General features: G+C 39.9%; 1 protein-coding gene and 1 long non-coding RNA gene across 3 annotated transcripts; one reads left to right on the forward strand and one right to left on the reverse strand.

Annotated features, from left to right (window-relative positions):
• Positions 1 to 640: 640 nt before the first annotated feature.
• On the forward strand, positions 641 to 23,130 carry mrc1a (mannose receptor, C type 1a). Of its 2 annotated transcripts, XM_072688036.1 has the most exons (32): positions 641 to 783; positions 1,103 to 1,504; positions 2,479 to 2,652; positions 3,300 to 3,455; positions 4,017 to 4,130; positions 4,217 to 4,357; positions 4,469 to 4,651; positions 5,161 to 5,318; positions 5,431 to 5,544; positions 6,510 to 6,625; positions 7,023 to 7,171; positions 7,763 to 7,959; positions 8,122 to 8,237; positions 8,764 to 8,848; positions 9,434 to 9,578; positions 10,616 to 10,654; positions 10,786 to 10,952; positions 12,043 to 12,107; positions 12,201 to 12,301; positions 12,406 to 12,545; positions 12,907 to 13,015; positions 13,613 to 13,785; positions 17,041 to 17,088; positions 17,335 to 17,373; positions 18,010 to 18,112; positions 18,280 to 18,512; positions 18,614 to 18,779; positions 20,023 to 20,175; positions 20,316 to 20,432; positions 20,570 to 20,731; positions 20,890 to 20,922; positions 22,605 to 23,130. In XM_072688036.1, the coding sequence occupies exons 1-32, from the start codon at positions 711 to 713 to the stop codon at positions 22,838 to 22,840; spliced, it is 4,407 nt and encodes a 1,468-aa protein (XP_072544137.1). In that variant the 5' UTR covers positions 641 to 710; the 3' UTR covers positions 22,841 to 23,130. The 2 variants fall into 2 exon arrangements, with proteins under 2 accessions (XP_072544137.1, XP_072544139.1); XM_072688038.1 differs by lacking the exons at positions 17,041 to 17,088; positions 17,335 to 17,373.
• LOC140562412 (uncharacterized) lies at positions 16,151 to 24,322 on the reverse strand. Its single transcript, XR_011980141.1, has 3 exons — positions 24,269 to 24,322; positions 18,004 to 18,095; positions 16,151 to 16,537 (listed from the first exon to the last, which is right to left on the reverse strand). It is a non-coding gene; the product is annotated as an uncharacterized lncRNA (long non-coding RNA).
• Positions 24,323 to 25,066: the final 744 nt, after the last annotated feature.

Genomic DNA, 25,066 nt, shown 5'->3' on the forward strand with positions numbered 1-25,066 from the left:
GTTTCTGACTCATAACACTAGTGAATCTTTTGGTGCTGTATTTATATAAATAGTAGTATAGAAAAGATACAAGGTTTACCATTCATATGAATAACTGTTTTACCAGACAGATAACTATTAATGCATTGATGGGATTTTTGGAGGTGTCATTCATTGCCTGTACTAAGGAGTCCTTGGAAAACCCCATTTCTAAGGGGGTGTAGAGAATGTGATACATATACAGTACTATTAGCATTCAATTGTAGGTGAAAAATGCAAACAAAATGACAAAAATCTAAGCTTAACTGTTAATGTTACACATGTACTGACATATGGTTACTCCAGGTTACTACAGGCACCCATTTATTCATTCATACAAAGATAAAATAATAAATTAAAAAAACAATAATAAATAAAAAAATCAAAAGATGACAAAAACATTTATTAAGTCTGTTTGCATATGTGTGTGTGTGTGTGTGTGTGTGTGTGTGCAGAAGAGATAACTCTACAAATGTACTAAAGATATACACTTTGCACATTGGGGAAACACATGGAGTGCCACATTGTTCCTGTATTTAACTCCCACCCCCAAAAAGGACACACACTACAACTTTAAACCCAGTGAGAGGTGTGTGTTAGTCCCACACTGGGCCTGAGCAGAAGCCCAGAACACATAAGGACACACTCCCTCCCTGGATTATTCCTCTTGGATTCTGAGCTGAAGCACAAATATGAAGAAGCTCAGCTTCCCTCTGTTTGTGCTGCTGTGCCTCTGCATGGCTTTGGACTACACTGTTCAACTAGGTATGTATGGCAATAGCTGGGATTCTGGGATTACATTTATAGCACTGGAATTTAGAATTGAGAATTTAGAATTGAGAATTTTAAATTGTAAAAAAATGATCAGTGTCGTGATGAAGAATATGCTGGAAGATACCATAACAAACTGAATCTTCAGAATTGATCGTTTTCAGGAGAAAACTTGTGTTGTAATAATGTAATTATAATGATGCATAATGTGTTGTAATAATGTAATATACTAATGTAATATATTGAGTAAGTTTTTAAGAGGCATATTCTATGATGTAGTTCATATTCTGTCTTCCCTATCCTCTTCATACAGACACCAGTGCGTTCCTCATCTACAACGAGGCTCACAACAAGTGTGTGAAGGTGGTGAACCCCAACATCGCTCAGGCTGCTGACTGCGACCCGTCCTCGGAAGCCCAACGCTTCCGCTGGATCTCGTCTTCTCGGGTCCTGAGCATCTCCCACAAACTCTGCCTGGGTGCTCAAGACCTCAAAGAATGGGTGAGGGTTATGCTGCTCCCGTGCAACGAGCTCAGTCCCATGCAGACGTGGGAGTGCAAGAACGAGACCCTTTTTGGCCTGAAAAATCAGCCCTTGCATTTCAACTATGGAAATCGCCATGAGCCCAACATCCTGCTGTACACAGGGACCGGTTCCTGGAGCCGCTGGCAGATATACGGCACCAAGGAAAATCTGTGCTCTAGGGGATACCAAGGTATGAGCTCCGTTGTACTGAGAGATGGGTTTCACAACTGTCTGACTAGTTTTGTGTGTTGGTAGTTAGTTCCTGACCTCAGACTGGTGTAGAATGGTGTAGAAAGACAGGTCAAGCAGATTTACTGATTTCCCTGCTCTTCTGTCACATCTGAACTTGGTGATGAACCAATTCTGTTATTATTCTGCAACTGCAGTGACTGCAATACCACCAAGCCTTATTCTGAAGGTATAGGAGTGTGCAATAAAAGTTCAAGCCCACCAAAGTGGCCCTGGGGTTGTTAATGTGTTAACTGAGGAGAATGAGGTATGTTTGAGCAGGGAAATGACCAAATCATTCCCCCCAGGACCAGATTTGATGTATAGGAGACATATCAGTACTGAAACAGAAGCTTACACAGGAGCGGTCTCTTTATATTGCTATCAAAGGTAAAACAAAAGACTTACAGAGGAATGAATGATTGGAGTGTCAGTTTTTGAGTGCCTGGAACTGGGAACGGATGTCAGGCTGGTGATGTTGAGTGGTTGAATGCATGACCTTCAGATGTCCCTCAGTTATAATCTATGCATTTACGTAACTATAAAAAGCATATTGCTGCTGTCACACAAAAAGCTTGTATGTCAATTTTTGACATTTTTCACTTTATGAGAAGTTGCTCATAAACTTACATTTCAGGATGACCTAGCCAATAGAAATGCTCCAAAATGAATTGGACTAAAATATTTTTACATTGACCTCCATTATAAGTTAAGAACGAAATTCCTTCTACTTAAAAGTTGATATTTTGGAGTTATGAAGTTTTTGCCTGACAGCAATGATGTCAGTCTTTGTATGTTTTTGACCCTTAGGTTTACCTTAGTGATTGTTACTCTACATTGCATACATGATGTAAAGCATGCAGTTCTTGGGGGGTAAAATTGATCTTAGCTATCTTAACAACAGTCTCCTAACCTCTCACTGGTTATTTTCTGCAGAGATGTTCACCATTAGCGGCAATGCTTTCGGGGTCCCCTGTCAGTTTCCCTTCAAGTTTGAGGAAAAGTGGTATGCTGAGTGCACCCTGGATGGTCGGTCAGATGGGCAGCTGTGGTGCGCAACAGAGACGGACTACAGCAAGGACAAGAAATGGGGTTTCTGTCCCACCAAATGTAAGATGTCCTGGAATGCTGATTCAAACGTAGTATCATACTTGGGATGGGCAATTTGACCTTATGTTATTGAATTGTGCTAAATTTTGATGATACACAGTATGCTTTTATGTGAACTTAAAGAGCCTTGACCCACTGCATGTTTCCTTAGAAGAGAGTGTAATTTGTCCTGTTTAATTGGATGGCTTGTGCATCAGGTTTAGATTTGTGTTTGATTTTAATGTCCGTAATTAGGGTCACCAAGTGTTATAAGCATCAGGGATTCAATACATTTCCAAGGATACATGTTGGACATGTCTGATTGGAATGATAGGAATTTTACAAGAGGAGCTAAGGGAGCAGAGACCGCACAACAAGTGACAGCTAGGCAAAGACAAAAGTGCTGCGGTAGTTGAAAAAGCTGATTTTTCCTGTTTTGCTCTGTCTTGTATTAGGGCCATAAAACGAGGGTCAGGCCCAAAATCAGGTCTGGGGGCTGACCTGCTGATACACACACTTCCTGTGAAGTTGTTTCCTGTGCTCTCTATTTTCCTGTCGTATTGCAGATGTGTGCAAATGGGGGTTTTGCTCTTTTCTCGTTCTCAGTTAATGTGTCTGTCTGTCTATCTGTGTATCAATTTGTCTGTATATCTGTTTGTATTTAACAGCAACGTCGGGTTGGGACAGTGATCCGATAACTGGTGTGGTGTATCAAAGGAACACTCAGTCAGTCCTGACCTGGCACCAGGCTCGTAAGAGCTGCCAGCAGCAAGGTGCCGATCTGCTCAGTATTGTAGAGCTGCACGAGCAAACGTACATTTCAGGTACAGGCACACATACACACACATACACATAAATCCAGTTACCAGCAAACGTTAAGTAACTCTTAAAGGCCATTAATACACATAATTGTTGAGCATATTGTTGCTGGTGCCCAAAAACCTTGTATGTCCAGAGAGGCAACTTTATAGGAGAAGGAAAAAACCTTAACTTTCGATAGAAGTCAGTGAAGCATTTCTATTGGTCTGTTGATCATGACATTTTGAAACAATATAAAGAACAACTGCCAACTTAATATTAACATAATGTCAAAAGGTGAAAAACTGCAAAAATGGAGATACAAGGTTTTTAGGTGACAGAGACGATATTCTGCTTTCCCCTTAAACTTCAAGATATCCTAACTTTCATAAGTATATAGCTTATAGATAGATATTAGTTCCATAGTAGTTACATAACAATGATCTGTAGTTACTGAATAATAATAATAATAATAATATTAATAATAATAATAATAATAATAATAACTGAATAATAAACCTGCATTTTAAGTGGTTAATAGGTATGCTTTGTATGTAATGCATATTGTACATGCTGTCTTTTTGCAGGTTTGACTAATGCACTTGGCTCTGCTCTGTGGATTGGACTGAATAGTCTAGACTTTGAAAGTGGCTGGCAATGGAGCAATGGAAACCCATTCAGATATCTGAACTGGGCTCCAGGTGAGCACGCACACTAGCTTAAACTTTACACACAGCATACACTCTCATACAAAACCTGTTTGAGAAAAGGTGTTGAAACTCTACAGGCCACCCTTCACTGGAGCCTGGCCTGAACTGTGTGGCACTGAATGCTGGGAAGGCATCTAAGTGGGAGAGCATGGGCTGCAGTAAGAAACTGGGCTACATCTGCCGCAAAGGAAACTCCACTACCATTACGCCTTCTGTGGGTAAGACATGCAAGTACACACACTGCGTAAAACAATGGCCATTTCAACCATGTACATATACACACCATATATATATGTGTGTGTGTGTGTGTGTGTGTTTGTGTTTGTTAGGTAAAGATCAGCCCAGTTTCTGCCCAGCTGCATGGGTGCCGTATTCAGGACACTGCTACTCTATCCGCCGTAGTAAGATGATGTGGAGAGACGCATTGGCAGCCTGTCATAAAGATGGAGCAGACCTGGCCAGCATTCACAACATTGAGGAGCACAGCTTTATCATCTCACAGAGTGGCTACGGTAGGTGTACACATATGTAGGAATTTCCAGGCAGACAATTTGAATGAAAAATATGGTTTTATTGTGGAATTAAGCAGATTAAGCAGCGATTTAGATAAAGCAGAAGACCCCATGCATGCATGTCCTGCACATTAGTTAGTGTTTGCCCTGCTTCCAACATACATGATCCAACTAATCAGCCAATTAACAAGAAGATCCCCAGTTCAAGGTAGTGTGGTAGAGTGAATGACCACTAAAATGTGCAGGGGGTGTCCAGGATCAGGGTTAGCTCAACCTTAGGATCAACCTTAGCCAAATGTTAACAGACTTTGTTGCTTATAGCTTATCACTTTGGTGTAGGACTTTGAGAACTCGTGTTTTGGTCATATACTTTGACACAACATGCATACATACCTTATCCCTCTCAGCTTCTCTATGCTTATAGAGATATTATAGAGCTTATAGCTCATCCTCACGACTTACACGTGCCAGAGGTTTTTAATGCATTTGTGTGTTTCTATGTCCCCCAGTGCCCACTGATGAATTATGGATAGGTCTGAATGACCAGAAGACTCAGAATTTGTTTGAATGGTCTGATAGAACCCATGTTACCTTTGCCAAGTGGCTGGTGGGAGAACCTTCACATGCCACTAACCTCAGAGAGGACTGTGTCCTCATGAAAGGAAAGGTACGTCCAGCATTAAGTATCTGTAGAATTCCCACCACTTCCTATACATTTCACATTTCTCTTAATTCCAGTCCCAGAAGTAACTGTGTGTTCTTTTCCTATGATGCCGCAGGACGGAAAATGGGCAGACCACATGTGTGAAAAGGAGCATGACTTCATCTGTAAGAAGAAAGCTTCCAGCAAACCTGCAGGATCACCTGAAGTCATCAGCCCTGGATGCCCCGCTGTGAGTCACAGACCCTCTACTTCACCCACATACTTCTTAAAAAGAGATCCAGCCTCCGTTTGACCATTTCGCCTTTGAAATCCCACCCATGTGGGATTTCTGTATATGTGTATCGATATCTGAATAAGAAACTCACTCTGTACAACAATAAGACAAAGAGAAGGATAAGCCAAAAGAGAAAAACACATTTCTTGAAAAACAGAGATAGAGATTTGTTAGGCTTCTTGAACTCTGCACATTAGTTTGTCCATTTCATATGAGTGGTATGAATTTAGACTATCAATCAGGGAAAATGCCTTTTCCTCCACTTCATAACACTTTCAACACTTGATTCTACTCTCTTCTCCTTAATTTACAGTGAAATTATCAGAGCCCTCTGGTCCAGAGGGCAGCTGACACTGCACTTCCTTTGAACAAAATGTTGTTTAGTGAGAAAATGAGTTGAAGGATGTGATTATTTCTCGTGACGCAGACGCAGGGAACAAAAAACGATCATAGGGAATCCATTTCTGTAGTGGACTATATGACTTACTTTGGAATGCTGACTCGTTGTTCCAGAAACAATGAAGTTGTGAAAAACACCTTCTTCAGTCACAGGGTCAGAGCTCATTACCGGAAGAAAATGCTGATGATGAGTGCTTTTGAAAGTCTGCATCAGTGTATTCCAACATTCATGAAAAATTGCCATGTGACTCTGTGCTGCTGCTGGTGTAGTTAATGCTGTTCACTGGGATGGCATTTCTAAAACTAAAGTTAAAGACTGTATTTTTTTAAGCAGCAAGGCATATTACACTCTATTACTCAGTAACTACAGCAGGGACTTCTGTGCACTTCTGTGTTTGTCATAATACATTCAGCCCACCAGGGGCTATAGGTGTTTTAAGGGGTTAATAAACAATAATCAGTACAATAACATATCTGTAAAGTCACAGACTAAATAGGTACTGATTTCTGTGGTCCCCCAGGGTTGGATCAGGTACAGCTCTTACTGTTACAGGATTTCTGTAGAAGCCAAAAACTTCAACGAGGCCAAAACAGCATGTGGGCAGAGTGCAGCAAGCCTAGTACATGTTTCTGGCAGGTAAGGCATACTTTGTTCAGATGCTCAGGTTTTTATACAGATGCTGCTTATCTGCATGTCAGTGCATATTGAGGCCTTTTACTCTAACCTAAAATCACATTGAGCAAATTGCCCCTGACAGACAAAAACTTCATATCTCCAAAAATTTAGTAGTTAATGAAAATTCCACATCCTTTTGGAGCATTTCTATTGGTCCATTCATCACAAATTGACACAACATAAAGAACAACTCCCAGCTTCTAATTATAACAAAAGTGCAAAAACAACAAAAATGGAGATACAAGCTTTTGCCATGACAGTGAGGATATATATACAAGGGATGCATGTAGCCTAGACCTTGAGATCTTGTTCTTACTCTTGTCCTGACTGTGTGTGTGGTAATGATTTCTTCTGTTAGGTACGAAAATGCTTTCCTGGTCAGCCTGGTTGGCCTACGGCCTGAGAAATATTTCTGGATTGGTCTGTCCAATACAGAACGAGCTGACCGCTTCCAGTGGACCAACAAGGACACAGTGACGTTTACGCATTTTAATGTGGGACTGCCAGGTGTGTAGAACTTCACTTACCTTTACTACCTCTCTTACTATAAACCAATATCATCTGTAGTTTGAAATATCACACTTGTAAACATATTTGTAACATCACTGTTAAAATCCTTGTATCTCCAAAACGGCAGTTTCACAGCAAAAAAAAAAAGAATTTCAGGAAGTAATTTTTCTAATTTTCCACATGAAAATCAGTGTGACTCAGGATTCAAACTTGAGACCTGCATTAGCGCATTAGACCACTAAGCCACTCGGAGCCCTACTCTGAGGTTAAATAAAAGTTAACTGGTTGATCGTTTGATTGATTGATTGATTGATTAAAATGCAGTAATGCTTACTGGCCAGGGCCGGCTTTCCCAAAAACATCTTAGTATAAAGATTGTCCTTAACAGCTCACATTGAACACTCCCTCTGCCAGTTAAGATGAAACAGGGCCCAGATACGTATCTTTTTTAATTCTAGTTGATGCAGATGCCTGAAACTTTTTGCATGATACTGCATATGGAGGTTATGCTGTGAAGAGGCACTTGCTTCTCTGGCTTAGAGTCACAAAAGATTGCACTTATTCTGTTGTCTTTTTCTATACCTTTAGATCGTCGCCAGGGCTGTGTTGCAGTGCAAACCGGGACTTCAGCAGGATTGTGGGACATACAGCCTTGTGACACCAAACAGAAATACATTTGCAAGAAACTGGCAGAGGGCGTTACTACAACCAAAGAGCCTCCTACGACACAACCTCTCAGTTGCCCACCTAAATGGATCAAAAAAGATTCAGGCAATTGTATTCGGGTATGATCACACTTATACACAAACACACACACATACAGGCAGGCAGACATACATGCAAACACATGCAGGTTTTGAATGTAACAACATTAGAGACTGCTTTCAGCAGTACACTAATACACACAGACCTCTTCATGCAGCAGACCTCTCACTTTTGATCCTCAGGTATATAAGTCTAAAGTCGATGAAAAGAAGACATGGTTTGAGGCTCGTGATTACTGCAGATCCATTGGAGGTGATTTAGCTAGCTTCCACTCTGAAGATGAAACCGATAAGCTACCGTAAGTGCATCTAGACTTTTTGTAGTTGCACAAATGTTTACTTTTTGAACTTTTGAGTATCTCTCTTTTCTGTAGTTCAGAGGTCTTCAACTCCAGACCTTGAGTCCAGGTTCTAAACCTGTAGTCACTCTTAGGTATAACACTAAACTAAAAAAAATGCTTAAAATGGTTATAAAGGGTGAAGAACCTTTTAAACATCTAAAGAATCATATATTGATGTAAACGTTTAAAGGTTTTTCACTTCTCTACTATACATCTCTACTGCAAACCTGGCTCTTCATGGGACCAAAAGTGTGTTCTTCTATGGAATCACTCAAAGAACAATTTGAAGCACCTTTATTTTTAGGATAAGATAAAATCCAGGACTGGATACTGGATTCAAGATCCGAAGTTAAAGACCTAGGAAGATCTAAACCACAGGCATCTCACTGTTGTTATTGGCATTTGTATTAGTGTAATGAACGAGATGGATGTCTATGTGCAAAAAAAATGCAAAATGTCTATGTGTTATTTATGTGTCTTCTAGGTATGGTGGGGGTGGCGATCCTGCATGGATTGGCTTTAACTCTCTGGATGCTAATGTTGGCTTTGTGTGGTCTGATGAAAGTCCAGTGAGTTTGTTTTTCATCACTCTTATTCACTTAATCTTTTCTATTCTTTTTAGATGAGGTGAAATTAAAGCATCTTTAACCATAAACCCCAAGTGTTGACTAGCGGATACCCAGTTATACAGTGACCAAGCCTCTCCGCCCTGGTTACACAAATATTAATAAATAAAATTTGAACAATTAGCTTATCAGAAGTATCCGCAAAGATGCTTCTGTTTAAATATATTTGGTTTGTATTTTAAAATAGATTCAAAATTTTTGTAATTAGAATGTAGAAGAATATTGTTCTGAATTGCATGTCATCGATGTCCAATGAAAAACATGAATCTCCGAAAGGAAGAAAGACCCTTTCCTAACTTTTAATTGAAGTCCAGTAAAAAGGTTTTTATTTCAAGTAATGTAGAGCATTTCTATTGGTCCATTCATCCAGAATTATATAGACATTGTACAGAGCAACTGCAGTGTTCCAGCCATAGCGAAAACTAATACATGTTTTACATTAGACAGCAGTGATGTATGCTTATTTATATTTGTTATATTTTGTGTTTCTGATGTGTTCTCTGATGTGTGTGTGTTTTAACATGTTAGTCAAACTATGATAACTGGAACTATGGGGAGCCCAATAACTACAATGACATTGAGCACTGCGCGGAAGCTAGTTTCTACTATGGCCATAGGTGGAATGATAGGGCTTGTGAGGTCTACAATGATTGGATCTGCCAGATACGATTGGGTAGGCAGCATACACACATATACACAGACACACACGCGTTCTTTGTTAACTGTTAGTATCTTTTAAGAATCTGTCACTACTGACGCATTTTGTCTGAAATCATGTGTATCGCTATAAATGTCTTGTATTGTATTGTAAATATCTTTAAATACCATGATAAAGGGCCCAGAGTGGTCCAGTGGAATTAGACACTGACACTATGACTAGAAGGTCGCTGGTTTGACTCTCGGTCATGCTGCTAGCTGCCGGCAGCCAATTGGTCTTGCTTACTTCAGGGTGGGTAGATGGCACTTTCTCCACACATCACTCCAGCACAATGCTGGCTGGCACTGGCTTCTGCTGGCCAAGCCGGGAACTCACTGCCTGTTTCCCTCCAAGCGTGTTGACGTTGGCAGTGTCAGGAGCATATAATAATAATAATAATAATCGATAATTGGCGATCCAAATTTGGGAGAAATTATATTTATATATATATATATATATATATATATATATATATATATATATATATAGATAGATAGATAGATAGATACACACACACACACTGTATGTATAGTATAGTGGTAATACTAAGGAAAGTATAAGATAAGAGGATGTAAGAGGATGCCTGAAGACTGGGTTGAAAAGAGCATCGCAAATTCCTTTGGAATAGTCTGCCAACCAAAAATATCCAGCTGACTGGTATTGTGTGGTCAGAAACTGACTTCCGATGAGGACCTAAAGAACAGAACTGATAACTGATAAGTCAAAGACATGAGTACAAAAAATACATATGTTACTGTAAATCTCTTTGATTTACAATCTGGCTGAATAAACTGGACACTGGAACATGCAGAATTTGAATTTGCGTGCACTGTTGTACTGTAAATATTATTATAATATTATTATCATATTTTTCTTAGCTGAGGTTTTTAAAATGTACAAAAAAAATCTAATTAAAAAGTGATGAATTTTAGTATGATAATGACTCTACAGCCATGAGCATTCTACGTTGATTGCATATTACATCCGAAAATTTTATCATTGAATATTTGCAGGCACAACTCCAAAAGCACCCCCTACGAATGCCCCTCAAGGTAATAGATGAGTTTTGTATTATCCAGATTTTTTTACAGTTGTTTCATGATTTTCATGCATTTTCACACTTCACATAAAATGTGACGTTTCCACTGCAAGCTGAAGTGTGTGTCTCTTTGTGTGTCCATAGCGGAGTTTAATGTCACTGATGATGGCTGGATCCAGTTTAATGGTAGCCAGTACTTTATTAATAATGATCGCCTATCTATGGAAGACGCTCGTGCATATTGCAAGAAGAACCATTCTGACCTCATTGTTATAACTGGCCAGACTGAGAGGAAGTTTATATGGAAACAGGTAAAGTGTGAAAAAAGCATGTAAAAAGTTTGGACACCCCCAAGAGTTCTCATATTACTTAGCTTATTAGGGCTATGAACTGTTTACAGTCATCATTAAGGAAGATCAAGTGTCGCAGATTTCAAAACTTTAAAAAAAACTCCCTGTCCCAACAGGCCACAGGCTTCTGAGCAAAAATCCAAAGAAATGCTGTTTGACTGCAAAAGACCCTTAGCAGACTCTGGAGTAGTGATGTACTATTCTGCTGTGCAGCAACACCTGCACTAATATGACCCTCATAGTAGAGTCATCAGAACAAAACCTTTTCTGTGTCCTCACCACACAGTTCAGCATGTTAAAAAAAACTGCTGCAGAACCCCTCTCCAACTGTTAAGCATGGGAGTGGATCGATCATGCTTAGGGTTTGTGTTGCAGCCAGTGCTACAGGGAGCATTTCACTGTTAGAGGGAAGAATGGATTCAATTAAATACCAGCAAAGTCTGGAAGCAGGAACTACACTGTCTATAAAGAAAGCTGAAGATGAAAAGGGGATGGCTTCTACAGCAGGATAGAGATCCTAAACACACATGAAAATCTACAACGGACAAGAGGCACATGTTGAAGGTTTTGCCATGGCCCTCACAGTCCCTCAGCCTCAACATCGTATAGATTGTGAAAGAGCAGTACATGCAAGGCAGCTCCAGAATCTCTCAGAACCAGAGGCCATTTGCAAGGAAAAATGGGCAAAAATCTTCCAAACAAGAATTGAAAGACTCTTAGCTGTCAAAAAATACAGAAAACATTTATAAGCTGTGATACTTGCCAAAAAGGGCAAGATGCTTGACATTACTGCATCTCTCAAGGAGGCAACCTTAGGTGTTACTAAGCACTGAAACTAAAAAAGTGAAATCTTACTGACGATATTAAATAAATATTTAATCATAACGTTATGGAAATCAAATCATCCTGTAGTCACTTAGCTATTCCTAGTAGCAGACATTTTAACTACGGGTGGCCAAACTGTCTAAACGTCCTAATCTCTAATGGCAATGGTGATGTAGAATTGCAGATGTGGTGAAGCAAGCTGTTTTGTGAATTCCCTGATTCCCAGATTTTACGAGGCTCTGAAGATCAGTTCTATATTGGAATGACAGTGGCACTGGATAAATCCTTTAGGTAACACTTCTAAAGTGGTAATACTAAATGGGTAATAATATATATAATTTTTTTATTTCAATTATTTTAAAACTCCCTTATGTATTCACTTAGTTGGGTGGATGGTTCCCCGGTTGTCTATACAGCATGGAACCACAACGAACCAAACTTTGCCAACAATGACGAAAATTGTGTTACCATTTACAGGAACATGGGTAAGATTTTTCTGCTTCTTCTATTTTTTAGTTAATCACAGTTATTAACTTTTAAAGATTATATACCAAGGTTGGGGATACATCACACCATATCTCTCTGTCAGGATTCTGGAACGATATCAACTGTGGAGTACCGTTGCCCTCTATCTGTAAAAGAAGCCTCGACTTTGTCAGCGGCACAGTAGCACCTACTAATGTACCAAAAGGAGGTTGTGCCCCTGAATGGACCTCTTTCCATGGAAAAGTATGTGTATTTCTAAAGTTCCCATTACACATGTTGATTAGAAAATAGGTGCAACGCTTTAGCAAAATGACCGATGCCACTAAAGAACCATTTTTGATAATTGAGATATTTGAATGCAAAGAAAACACTCTTATAAAACATACTTTTAAAGGCTTAAATAACCTCTGTAAAGATTGTTCACACTCACACACCTCTACCCACTACTCTCTTCTATAGTTCTATATGGCATTGCTTAAAGATTCTTTTGTAGCACCTTTACTTTTAAAAGTGTACTCTACAATTAGCATTGCACATGTAATCTACCTAAAATAATACTGCAAGCTGTAATTTCTCATGTAATGTAATTTGGCTTTTTCCCCAGTGTTATAAATATGTAGGGACGGACAGTGAGAAAACATGGCATGATGCTCGGCAATACTGCATCTCTCAAGGAGGCAATCTCGTGTCCATTCAAAGTCATGCAGAACAAGGTGAGCCCTGAACTTTAATATAAAAGGTTTTGGGCCGTGTACATACAAGTATGAGGTCTGGAGGAAAGAAATGTCATGTCAGATCTTTTTCTAGTGTTTAAAATAATAAATATCATTGGAATAACAAATAAACAAATGAACACTGAATACTGCCTAAGACTTTACTATGGCTAGTATGTGGTACTGTGTAATGTTCAACTGAAACAGGTAAGGGAGATTTGTACTAATGGTGGGCAATATAATGATATTTTATTGAATCATGATAGATTTTGTTATCATGCTTAAAGAACACTGTTTAACTGCATGTTACATTACACACACACTTAGATGAAGTGTAGCATGTTATGAATAAAATCACTGTACTAAGTATGGAAGAGAATTTGCATAGTACTTTTTAAGAAACTGCCACTACTAATACCTGCAATCTCCTGTATCGCAATAAATGCTGTGTATCATTAAAATGACTTTTGATGATATTTATTTTTCTTATCTCCCACCCCTAGTTTGTACTGATTTCACAGTAAATTCACTACCAAAATATGATTTGAAGCTTCAGGCCTCAGGCCTGGTTTGTTAAAACCATACTTGTTTTTCCAGCATTCCTCACAACCATGATGCTCAGCGCAGCTGATGATGTGTGGATTGGCTTGAATGATGTCAACTGGGAGATGCGCTTTCTGTGGACTGACGGGAAAGGTGTTTCTTTCACCAACTGGGCCAAAGGTCATCCAACGTCGATTCCAGACGGGCGCAGATCATACGGAGCAGACGTAAGTACCCTTTATCCATTAAATACACATACACTTACACATCATCTTACACCACCTTACAGAGTACACATACAATCATGTGAAAAAAACAGGACACCACAGGAAAACCTATATCATATTTAATAATATATAATATATATATAAACGGACAACAATATTGAGAGATGGAGGTGATATAACTAAACTAATACAACTGAAGAAATATATATACATATTTTAATCCCTTTATAAATCACTTCTAAAAGGTAATTCATAGAAATACAATTTTCTTGTGAGGAAAACATTAGGACACTTCCACATGTATTGGCACTTAAAATTCCCAGAATTAGAATCAGGTCCACATCAGCAGCAGATGATTTGAACATGGTTAGAAAGGATTGTGGAGGAGCCTGTCTTTAAACATCAGACATTTAGTTTGGTTTGCTCTTGATTGTTGAAGTGAGTGGTATCATGGTGAGATCCAAAGAGCTCTCTGAGACATTCAAAAGAAGCTTGTAGATGCAGGTGAGTCTGGGAAGGGATTTTAAAACATCTCAGAACAATTAGAAATCAGCTGTTTCACTGTCCACTAAATATTTACAAGTAAACCAGCTGCCAGCCATGGCCAGGTCAGGCCGTCCTAGCAGGTTTAGTCCAAGAGCAGACCACAAGGTGCATAAAGAAATCTCTAACAATCCTAAAATGTCATCACGGGACCTACAGGAAACTACTTCACAGTTGTACAATGAAGAAGCCCTTACTATCAAAAACATCTTAAGATTTAAGTTTCATCTGTCCAAAGCAACATGAAATAGTCTGGCCACAAATCTACTATATACAGTTTTTTGTATTGGTAGAACATGGCATGGGAAATAAGGTAGTAACTATTTGTTTGGCCACTGCCAAAAGGGTTCCAGAACTTGCTAGGTGTTGTAAGAGGTACCAAAGCTAAATGGATGTTGGAATTATAGCTGTCCTCATTTTGAGAAAAATGCAGTCCTCTAATGTTTATACATATATCACAGTTTTTAGACACAGATTTACATCACAAAGCAGTGAGCCAAACGAACATCTGAGCTTCAGGAGTTGATTTGGGACATTTTCTAGATACATCAAACAGTTTTATGTCTGTACATGCAGTGTTAATACTTCCATGCTTCGTCTTTAACAGTAATCATTCTCAAACACATTATGATCAGATAGATTTGTCTATTTTCTTTTAAAAGATCTGCATGAACCTGTCGATGTTTGGTTTGTCTTTTTTTGTGATTATGTAAAAAACGTCTGACGTGTCAGATTTCTGTTCTGTGTCTAAAAGCCACAGGGAGGGCGTGCAGTGGGAGCTCACTGATTAGTGAAGTCACGTACTTGGGAGTTTAGTGGCATGCTGAGTTTGACTGAAAGGGAAAAAGCAAGCCTGTGCTGTGGTGTTTATGCTGCTAGCCAAGCCTATCATTTGTACTGTAGGAGGAGCTCAAGTTCAAGTCAACTAAGACAAAAGTCTGAAAATGAACCAATATTTAAATAAATAGGTTGCAAAATAAACAAATGTTAGTCATGCGGCATTCCATTTGAATTAGGATGTCGGAATTTCTGAATTTTTCCAACCCCCGAGTTTAAAACACAAGATGGCTGCAACGCACACCAACAGTAATAAAAGCTGTAGGATTATACAAGTTGTTATACTACTATTATCTATTTAGATCACATTAAATAAGTCACACACACACAATACCGCCAAACTTCAATCTGTGGACATGTTTCCATAGTGCTTGGATGCGCAGAAATACTACCATATATTGCGTTGTTATCAACTCGTTTCGCTAACTGTGCTAACTTGGTACAGTGCTAACAATGCTAACCTGGGGCATTAAAAGTGAGATGACCAATTATGGTAAACTCTAAAGTCTTTAGTTAATTGTTTTTGGAAATATTTTGAAATAGTGTATAATTACAGGAAGGTTAAACACCTGAGCAACACAGTAAACTCAGGCGTGACATCATTCCAAGCTCCAACATCCATCTTTCGAGGTTAATGGAACGCTGCATTAGAAGTTTATACAAAATTAAGAACAAAATACGGTTTGCGGCTGCACCGTATTTCTGTTTGTGCATTTTGGGGAAAAGGGTGGTTTCTGAAACGCCCTCCTGAATCTTCCAGAACCACAAGTAGATGTTTTTAGTCAAGACAATATCACCTTTTTTCAATATCACCTTTTTTCTTTTTAAAGGGGAACTCCAGTCCAAGTCCAGTCCCATGACTGTAAATAGTTAGCTTATTAAGCTGGCACTGGGATGTCTGATGCACATGATACAGGCCCAGTTTACACCTGATCCCTTCATGTGACTAGTATCTGGATCGTATCCTGATAAGATTTTAGCCACATGCATTTACACTGGGTGGTCAAATGCGTTTCTGGTAAATCCGACTGCTGTGTGGGACGGAATATGCGAACCCGCTTGTTACGCAGCGACCACTTGTTCATCTGTTGAGCCTCTTCCTGTGCTGAGATGGATGCTGCCTCCAACTTTTACATGCCATCGTCCTCCGTGTTCATGCTCCTCACAGAAACGAATCATGTACCCAGTGACGTACTGCATGGGAAGGTATTTTGGTTGTGGAATGTGTCACGGCATCAAATGCACCTCCTGAAGTGGTTTGAGTGATCGTTACACTTGTGTTTTTATGTGGCTCGGCCTTATCCACATATAATCCCGACGCTCAAGGCACACGAAGTGACCTGGTTAAAACAGGGTCTTGGTGTTTGCGGATCTGGTACAAAGAAACAAGAAACAAAAGGTGATCATAAGATGTTAAGATGTTCTAAGCACTGTCCCTGTAGCTCATCCTCACTCTATTCTTCTCAGCAGTGTTGCAGCTCAACCGTTCGTTTTCTTGGCTTCTGCTTTGACATTCTGAGCTTAGAGCTTTCTTTTTGTGCTCACTGTATACACCTGGATAAAACGTCTTGCCTGTGTCGTCTGGGCATATCCATCTTTGTTCCGGACTCTTTCATTTATGACTGGCACACCCCAATTTCCCAACTGCAGTGAAGTCAAAACATACAGCCTTCAGACATTCTGCCTTGAAAAATTCAGCATTTCGTAAATCTGGCTCTGAAGACAATAACCAGTGTTCTTTTCAAACAAGAAGAACTTTTTATGTTCTCCATGTTCCCTCCATTTTTTACACATACTGTTATTAGCATCCATTGAATGCAGCGTATGTAAAGGTTCCTAATTCTGAATATCTGTTATTACTTTTGTTTAATACAGGCCGATGATTTCATTCTGCCAATGTGGGGCCATGACAGGGATAAAAGGGTAGGTCTTCCACAAATTTGTGCAAACGTTTCTAGTCAGATTATGACTACACTTGCCTCTGATGTGGGCCAATCTTAAAACATGAATTCTCATGTTTTTTCCTTTTATATTCCTTATTGAGAACAAAATCTCTCATTTTTAATCTGGCTTTATGGGAGTCATCCTACAGCTTTTGTTTTTTTCTATGCACTCCAGGAGCTCCAGTAGAAACCCTGGTGGTTGACCTTCTTTTTTTCTCCATTTCAGAGTTTGTGGACTGATTTAGAAGATTTAGAATATGTGCAGGTAGGTCTTCCACATGTCTTTTCCTAGGAGTTTTTCACTCAATGCATTTGTCATTCTTGAGTGTAATCCTTTGGAATCGCTTTCCTCAACTGGAACATGTCCTGTCATACTTTCTTACACGGCACTTACGCAGCATGTCGTCATTACCGTCCTTGGATCTTGGAATGCTGTCTTAGCATGTGTTTTGATGCTGTTCCCTTCTTTAATTCGTGAAGTTGCCAAATGAATTTATTTGCAGTATATTAATAATGCATTCTGTTGCTTGTCCAGCTTTTTTGATTCCTCAGTTTTAGGATTCCTCCTAAAACTTCACTAGCTTGCTTATTTTTATCCACTGGTTCTGTGTTCCACATCGTCTCATAGTTATTCTAGAAGGATGTGGAAAACTCTGCATTTCTAAGTGCCATCATAAAACATAGGAACACTTACCTATGGCTTGACTGGCACTCAAATGTCTTGTTCTGCTGATTTGTGGCTTACGCTTGTGCACACCTATGATTGAACACACACACTTCACAATAGTATGAGTTCTATACTCTGATCTAATGAGATCGAATCCCTTTTGTCTGTCTTTAACATTGTACATCATTCTCTGAGCTCAGTAAATTGTGTACTTGTATACTTCATCACCTGCAGTTCGACTGCGTCATTATGGTGAAGGAACCAAGCAGGATTACAGGCATGTGGAAGGTTGAAGACTGCAGCGAGAAGCGAGGTTTCATCTGTAAGAGAAATATTGGTAAGTCCAGCTGGCGAGTCAATGGGTCTGTGATCCAGTTAGACTTACAGCCAACGTTGCAAACAGATATCATATGGTCATATTTGGCAACACACACATTATCATCTGATCTGATATCATCTCATTCCCTTCCATTTCTACCATAATGTGTGCCTGATCTACCTCAGACTCTCAGATACAAGTTCAAGCAACAACAGTGTCCCCGAAGGCCTATTTCGCACTGGGAAATAACTCGTATAGGCTGCAGACAGAGAAGATGAGCTGGGACGAGGCCAGGAGGCAGTGTAAGGCAGACGATGCTGACTTAGCCAGTGTGCTGGACTCCATCACCCAAGCTCTGACCACGCTCAGGTTCGGCGGATTCAAAGAGCCAGTGTGGATCGGCCTCAACAGCAACCTGGTATGCACACTGATCACTTCTTGCTGTAAAAAAGTCAGTTGGGCGCTAATTAATTTTAGTCTTAATGGAGTATGCATGCTGACCTGCTCTGTGGTCCGCAGACAAATGGACGGTACCGCTGGGTGGACAACTGGCTTCTGCGCTACAGCAAATGGGCAACGGGGGAGCCAAAGAGGAACCTGGCCTGTGTGTACATTGACACAGATGGAACTTGGAAAACAGCAGAATGCAGCAACACCTACTACTCTCTCTGCAAGCGCTCCTCAGGTATCTGCTAGGGCTCGTTCTACCTGCACATGTTTTACTCCCCAACTATGTAGGATTTGTAGAGTATTAGACCACTGTGGTCTAATAATTTAATACATTTATCAGCAGCTACATTTATTTTAGATTACTGATGATCTGTAAAGGTGCCAGAATATTGGTATATGTGTACCCGAAAGAACCTTTCATAAATAAATTAAAATAAATAAATCAATTCAATCATTTGAACCTCCTTCGGGCTGCCAATAAGGTAGCAGCTGCTCTTGCTGGAATCCACACACAACAAAACACATCGTATTGGTGAGGCCTCTGGGGTAAACAGTATGGCAGTGCATAAAAAGTAGGCCAACGTCAACCCAACCGTCAGACCAAGACACTATAGATCAAGACCAAGAGACTTATTTACATTATATGTCCAGATGTTCATGGACAACCCTTAAAATGAATGCATTCAGCTTCTTTAAGTAGTACCCATTGTTGATACAGATGTGCAAATGCACACACAGCTTGTCTGGCCCCTGTAAAAATATTACCAATAGAGTAGGACTCCTTGGAGCTGATTAACATTAAACACTAAATTTATTGGGAGCATCCTAATGGAAGGCGTGAGCCTGACCCCCCCAGCATTGAACTGTAGAGCAGTGGAACTGTGTTCTCTGGAATGATTGATGGTGCTTCATCCAGTACTTTTGGAATGAGTTGGGGATAAGGTAAAGTGGTGATCATCCAACATCTTGACCTCACTAACGCTTTTGTTAATGAATGCAAACAAATCCTCACAGCAATGCTGTGTAGACACAGTTACCCCAACAAAAGGAGGATGAACTCTTTTTAATACCCTTGATATTACAAGAAACACTGAATGAGCAGGTGTCACTAAGTGCATAATGTAATGTAATGAGGCAATAGCACATACAGTGTATTGTAATGAGGCACAACATACATTTAATACAATCCTCACAGCAATGCTCCAAAATCTAGTACAAAACCTTCCATGGACAAGTACAGAAAGTTACTCCAACAAAAGCTGGATAAACTCTTTTTTAATACCCTTGATTTCTAGAGAAACTGTGAATAAGCAAATGTCCCAATACTCTTGTCCAGAAATGCATGTGTAAAGCATGTCTTTCATGGGTGGCTCAGAGTGCTAATTACACTTTCGACTGTAGGTGGAGCCCCGGAGCAAGAAATACCACTTCTCTCATAATGCTGCTTTTACGTCCTTAATTGAATCCCTTATTTGCAGATATTGCCCCTACGGAGCCCCCTCAGCTCCCAGGAATCTGCCCTGAACCAAAGAGACACAAAACTTGGATCCCTTTTCGAGGACACTGTTATGCTTTCATGGCCTCCAAGAGTGAGAACTGGGCCCATGCTACAGTGGAGTGTATGAGAATGGGTAAGCCAGTATAGTCACTTCATATAACTGAATTTTGTGTATATGTTGGCTTTTTGAAAAGGCTATGTTGGAGCTGCATTAATACTGGTATTTTGCCGCTGCTTATGTATGATCCAAAAACTATTTGACTGTATTTACAGGCGCATCGTTAGTCAGTGTGGAGGATGCGCCGGAAGGCGCGTTTATCCAGAGGAATCTTGAGATCCTACAAGATGATTCCAAATCGTTCTGGGTTGGCATGCATCGTAGCCATGCAGGTTTGAAACCTTGTGAAACTCAATCTTGCCTCTGCTGAGTATACAGGGGCGAGGCTAACATAAATGAAAGGGTATCCAAAGTGGACTCCACGTAAGTAAAACAGTGCATTACAATATGTGTCTATCTCCTCTTACAGGTGATTGGATGTGGATTGATAATCTGGTGGTGGACTATACTAACTGGGCACCCCGAATGCCCAGTACTTACGGTGACTGCGTAGAGGCCAGATCAGACAGTGGCTTATGGTTTAATACCCATTGCAGTGGCTACAGGGCCTACATTTGCAAAACTGAAAAAGGTCAGTCTCTCAATCCATCCAATGTGCTTCTTATGATCTGTAGCAAATCTAGACTTTATGAACTGCACATAAAGAACATACAGCATTTATAGATTTCTAACTCTGCAAGAAAGGCTCTTTCATCTAACTTAGTGCATACCTGTGCATTTTCCTTTCAGTTATACCACCAACTGAGAAGCAACCAGATGTTGGTAAGTACAAAAATGTGGCCACTCTAATGAATAGTTGTTTAATCTTTTAACATGAAAAAAACAAATAGCACACCTGCCTTATTTTTACATGTTTCTCAACAATCAATATCAAAATGTTAGGGGGCTAGTTCATGCTAAGGACTAATATGCAAACAAAAACACAAAACAATTATACACAATTTATAGTCAAAAGCTGAGACAAGAAAAATAATGAACAACCCAGAAACATTCAGATGATTCCGCAAAAGTCCCCTAATATAAAGTATAGTATATAGGAAAAATATATATAAACTATAGAAGTACTAAACTACTAAAATGTGGAAATGTTTTGTAAGTCCCCAGTCCCCAGGTTTTCCTCCCTCCGTTTTCAAAGATATTTTCATCCACACAGAGAGGAAATGCTTGGATGCACATTCTAGCCCTTTATGGGGAGGGATAGTGCTTCATAAACAGAGCCATGAAAACACCACACAAGAGGAAGAAAACACTGAGACTAAACTACACACTCTATTATCCATGTAAATCCATAAATTCTTAGTCACAAAATGACTAAACTAAAGCTTGATTCAGCCAGAAACATGCATGCGTTGTGACGTCAGCGCTTTCCTAAAGCTTCGTTTTCCCCGTCCACACAATAGCACTGAAAACAGTGAACAGCAACAGCGTTTTCATGTGGACAGGAGGCCCAAATGAACAGGGCCTAAATAAATATACAGTGAACTTTATTGCACCTTATTAGGAAAACCAAGTCATTCATGCAGTCAGTCTAATTAGTCAATCGTCTGGCAGCAGCACAATGCACAAAATCATACAGCTACATGCCAGCTGCTTCAGGTCATGTTCACATTAACCATCAGAAAGATGTGATTTTGATTGTGGGATGGTTGTTGGTGTCATACAAATTCCTAAATTGATAAGTGTGACTCTCCTGAAGATGCATAGCACGTTAAACCTTGAGGCAAATGGGCTACAACAGCAGAAGACCATGCCAGGTTTCCCTTCTGTCAGCCAAGAACAGAAAGATGAGGCTGCAGTGGACACAGGCTCACCAAAGCACTGTAAAGTTTAAGACTAGAAAAACATAGCCTGGTCTTATGAATGTCTGTTTCTGCTGAACAACAGCATGGAGCTATTGACCCAACCTGTCTTGAGTCAACAGTCCAGGCTAGTGGAGGTAGTGTAATGGTGTGAATGGAGCTTTTTTCTTGGCACACTTTGGGCTGTTAATACCAATCAGTCGTCGCTTGAATGCCTTAGCCTGTTTGAGAATTGTTTCCGACCAGAATCTCAAAGGAATGCCCAACGTCTTGTGGAATCTGTGTCACGAAGAAATTAGGTTGCTTTGAGAGCAAAATGAGGCCCTACTCAGTATTAGCATTGTTTAATCTTATTAGGAAATATGCCCAACCCCCTTTTTTTGGCTAATACGTGTCTATTTATAGACAATTGCATGTATCTCTACTCTATTGCTGCAATTTCACTTGGGATCAACAGTTTATCTAAATTCAGTTAATCTAAAATCACATCTTATTTTAAGTTTGGACAATTACTATAGTTTACCACATGATACCACACACGTATATGATATTACTGTACCACAGTGCTACAGAAATCGTCCAGAGCATCAGATTTTAACTGTATATCTATAGTCCTCCTCCTAATAATCACCTTTGCCTTTGCAGCGCCCCACGTGGAGGAAGCCCCTCATGGCTACGCTGGCATTGCTGTAGCAGTTGTCTTGGTGATACTTGCTGTGGCAGGGTTGGCCGCCTTCCTGTTCTTTAAAAGGCCAACCCTTCCAGTGGTCGGCGAGTGTACGTTCGACAACACTCTTTACTTTAACAACCCGGCACGAGCTAGTAACACTGTTGACACCAAGGGACTGGTTGCCAACATTGAACAAAACGAACGTGCATAACACCCTTCTCCCCCCAAACACACACACATACACACACAGCATAAAACTGAGTTGATACACACAGGACTAAACTGTGTTGCAGGGTAAACACAACACTGTATTTCACACTAGCTGCTTGGGTTTAGAAACAACTGGTCTGTTACTTGAGAGCTGTTTTTCTAATAAAGTTTGCATATAAACACAGTAAATGCTCAGAAATTGTATAGCAGTGCATTCATATCCTGTAGCATCAAAAAAAGCTGTTTTCCATTTCTGTTGTTGTCTATGTTAAATGTTTTATTGTAAATAAATGTCTACAAAACTAAAAGAATGAAGTGGAAACAATGTTTTAGCAAATGCCTAAATCCAATATTCTTCATTTTTGAAGTGTTGAACTCTTTTTAGAGTTGAGCAAAACCTAAAAGAGGCCTAATTAATGAAACTTTTGTTAAAAATAAAATCAGATCACGGTCATTGTCACGTCACATTACACAGGTGTAAAGATGAGTGAAAAACTTGCATCATCCCTCTCAGTAGTACAAAACAAAGAAAAAAGTAATAAAAATAAAAATATGAGCAAACTGTGAGTAAAATGGACTTTCCCAAAAACTTTCCACCAGACTCCGTAATCACCAGGTTTATTAGAACGTCTAATAATGAATACCAATGGTTTGCACATTTTCTTTCTCAATTACCATACCATTCACTTAATTCACGTCCATGAATTACAAATGACCGCCATGTTATGAAGCCCTTGGACTGAGGAATCTCAGCAAAAAAGCCTTCAACATCACTATAAAAAAGAAAGAAGTGTATTCTAAGCAGAAATCAATCTTTCAAATTCTGTATGTTTGTTGCTCTCTATAGGGGAACATCCTATAGTGAGGCCTTACACAGATTATACCATCTAAAACATCGCCTTTTTGGTTGATGTGACTTTACTGATACGACTCATTCGTTCCTGATCTGTCAACAATCACTTGCTGTAATGTTCCAGTATCCACCTGTACAGAACTCCCTTCTCATCCCTTTAGCTCTAAAATTGCAGTTGCAGTAATATAAGTAATAATAGATCTTAATAGTCTAAAGTTGACTAACGGATCAGTCTTCACTCTCAGCTAATAAATCCATACAACCTCTAATGACCTGTTCCCTCTGCAGAGCTCTGTCTGCTGAATCCAATGCAACAAAAAATGTGTAACAAAAAATGAAGCCCCCGATTGCTCTGTACAGGCTACTGGGAGTTGCTGTGAAAAACATGACTGTGAGTAAGTATTAGGTAAACTGGGGTTTGTTTGCTTGTGTTTTGTGAAATTTTGAATCAAAGGGAGGATCGTCAAATTGCTCAGGTTCCACACCAGATGTTCTGTATAAAAAGGTCCCTTTACTTTCACTATCAACACAAACAAAGCACACGCAACAATCACAATGAGACTTGCTGTTACTCACCACTCACACTGGATCGGGAGAGCCCGTCGATCCTGGTAAGATACAGCTGTCTCAGTAAACCACCGAGCTGGACCTGCAGTTCCACTCAGCCGACTCTCACCAGAAAAGGGGGAAACCCGTCCCTTATATCTTTAACAAAACGAAGAACTGTGCGTGGGCGAGGGCGGAGGCCAACGCTCCCGCCAGGCACAGCCTTCCACTATCACTTGTTTATTCCAGTGGTTTCGCAACCGCATCCACATGCATTTCAAAAAAACAATCTGGTGACAAATCAAGCTACCATTTTTTATCACTGTTCCCGATGCAGACGAACACGTTTAATAATCCGACATTGCTTCTTTGGTTGGCATGGGTGATGCCAGGCTAACATTGCTAATAAACACTGGGCTTGGACTGTCACCGGTCTCGTCTCGGTCAACACATGCCCCAAATCATCTCTTAGCCCACTTAAAACATCCATAATATTGCTTGTTTCCCCCTGAAAAAACTCACGTCGTTCTCCACAGAGCTAAATGGTGGCGTAGCCGTAACTGGGACTGTTTTTATCTACTCACAGTATGTGTGATATCCCTCCACATAGTGAGATGATACTACCAGTGACTGTGGTAAACAGGCACAGCACAACGTCTCTTTGAAAAGTGAAGCCACCACAGGTCTAGAGCCTCTGCTGGCTGGTTGCAGTTTGATGTGTAGCTCCGCCTATTTTGACCGCCTTGGCAGGAAGAGCTTGTCTGTAGAACCTAAATCAATTCTGTCTATTAAATGAAATAGCTGAGTTGTAGTGGAACTTACATGAAC

Source organism: Salminus brasiliensis, chromosome 9, assembly GCF_030463535.1.
Source record: "Salminus brasiliensis chromosome 9, fSalBra1.hap2, whole genome shotgun sequence".
NCBI lineage: Eukaryota > Metazoa > Chordata > Actinopteri > Characiformes > Bryconidae > Salminus > Salminus brasiliensis.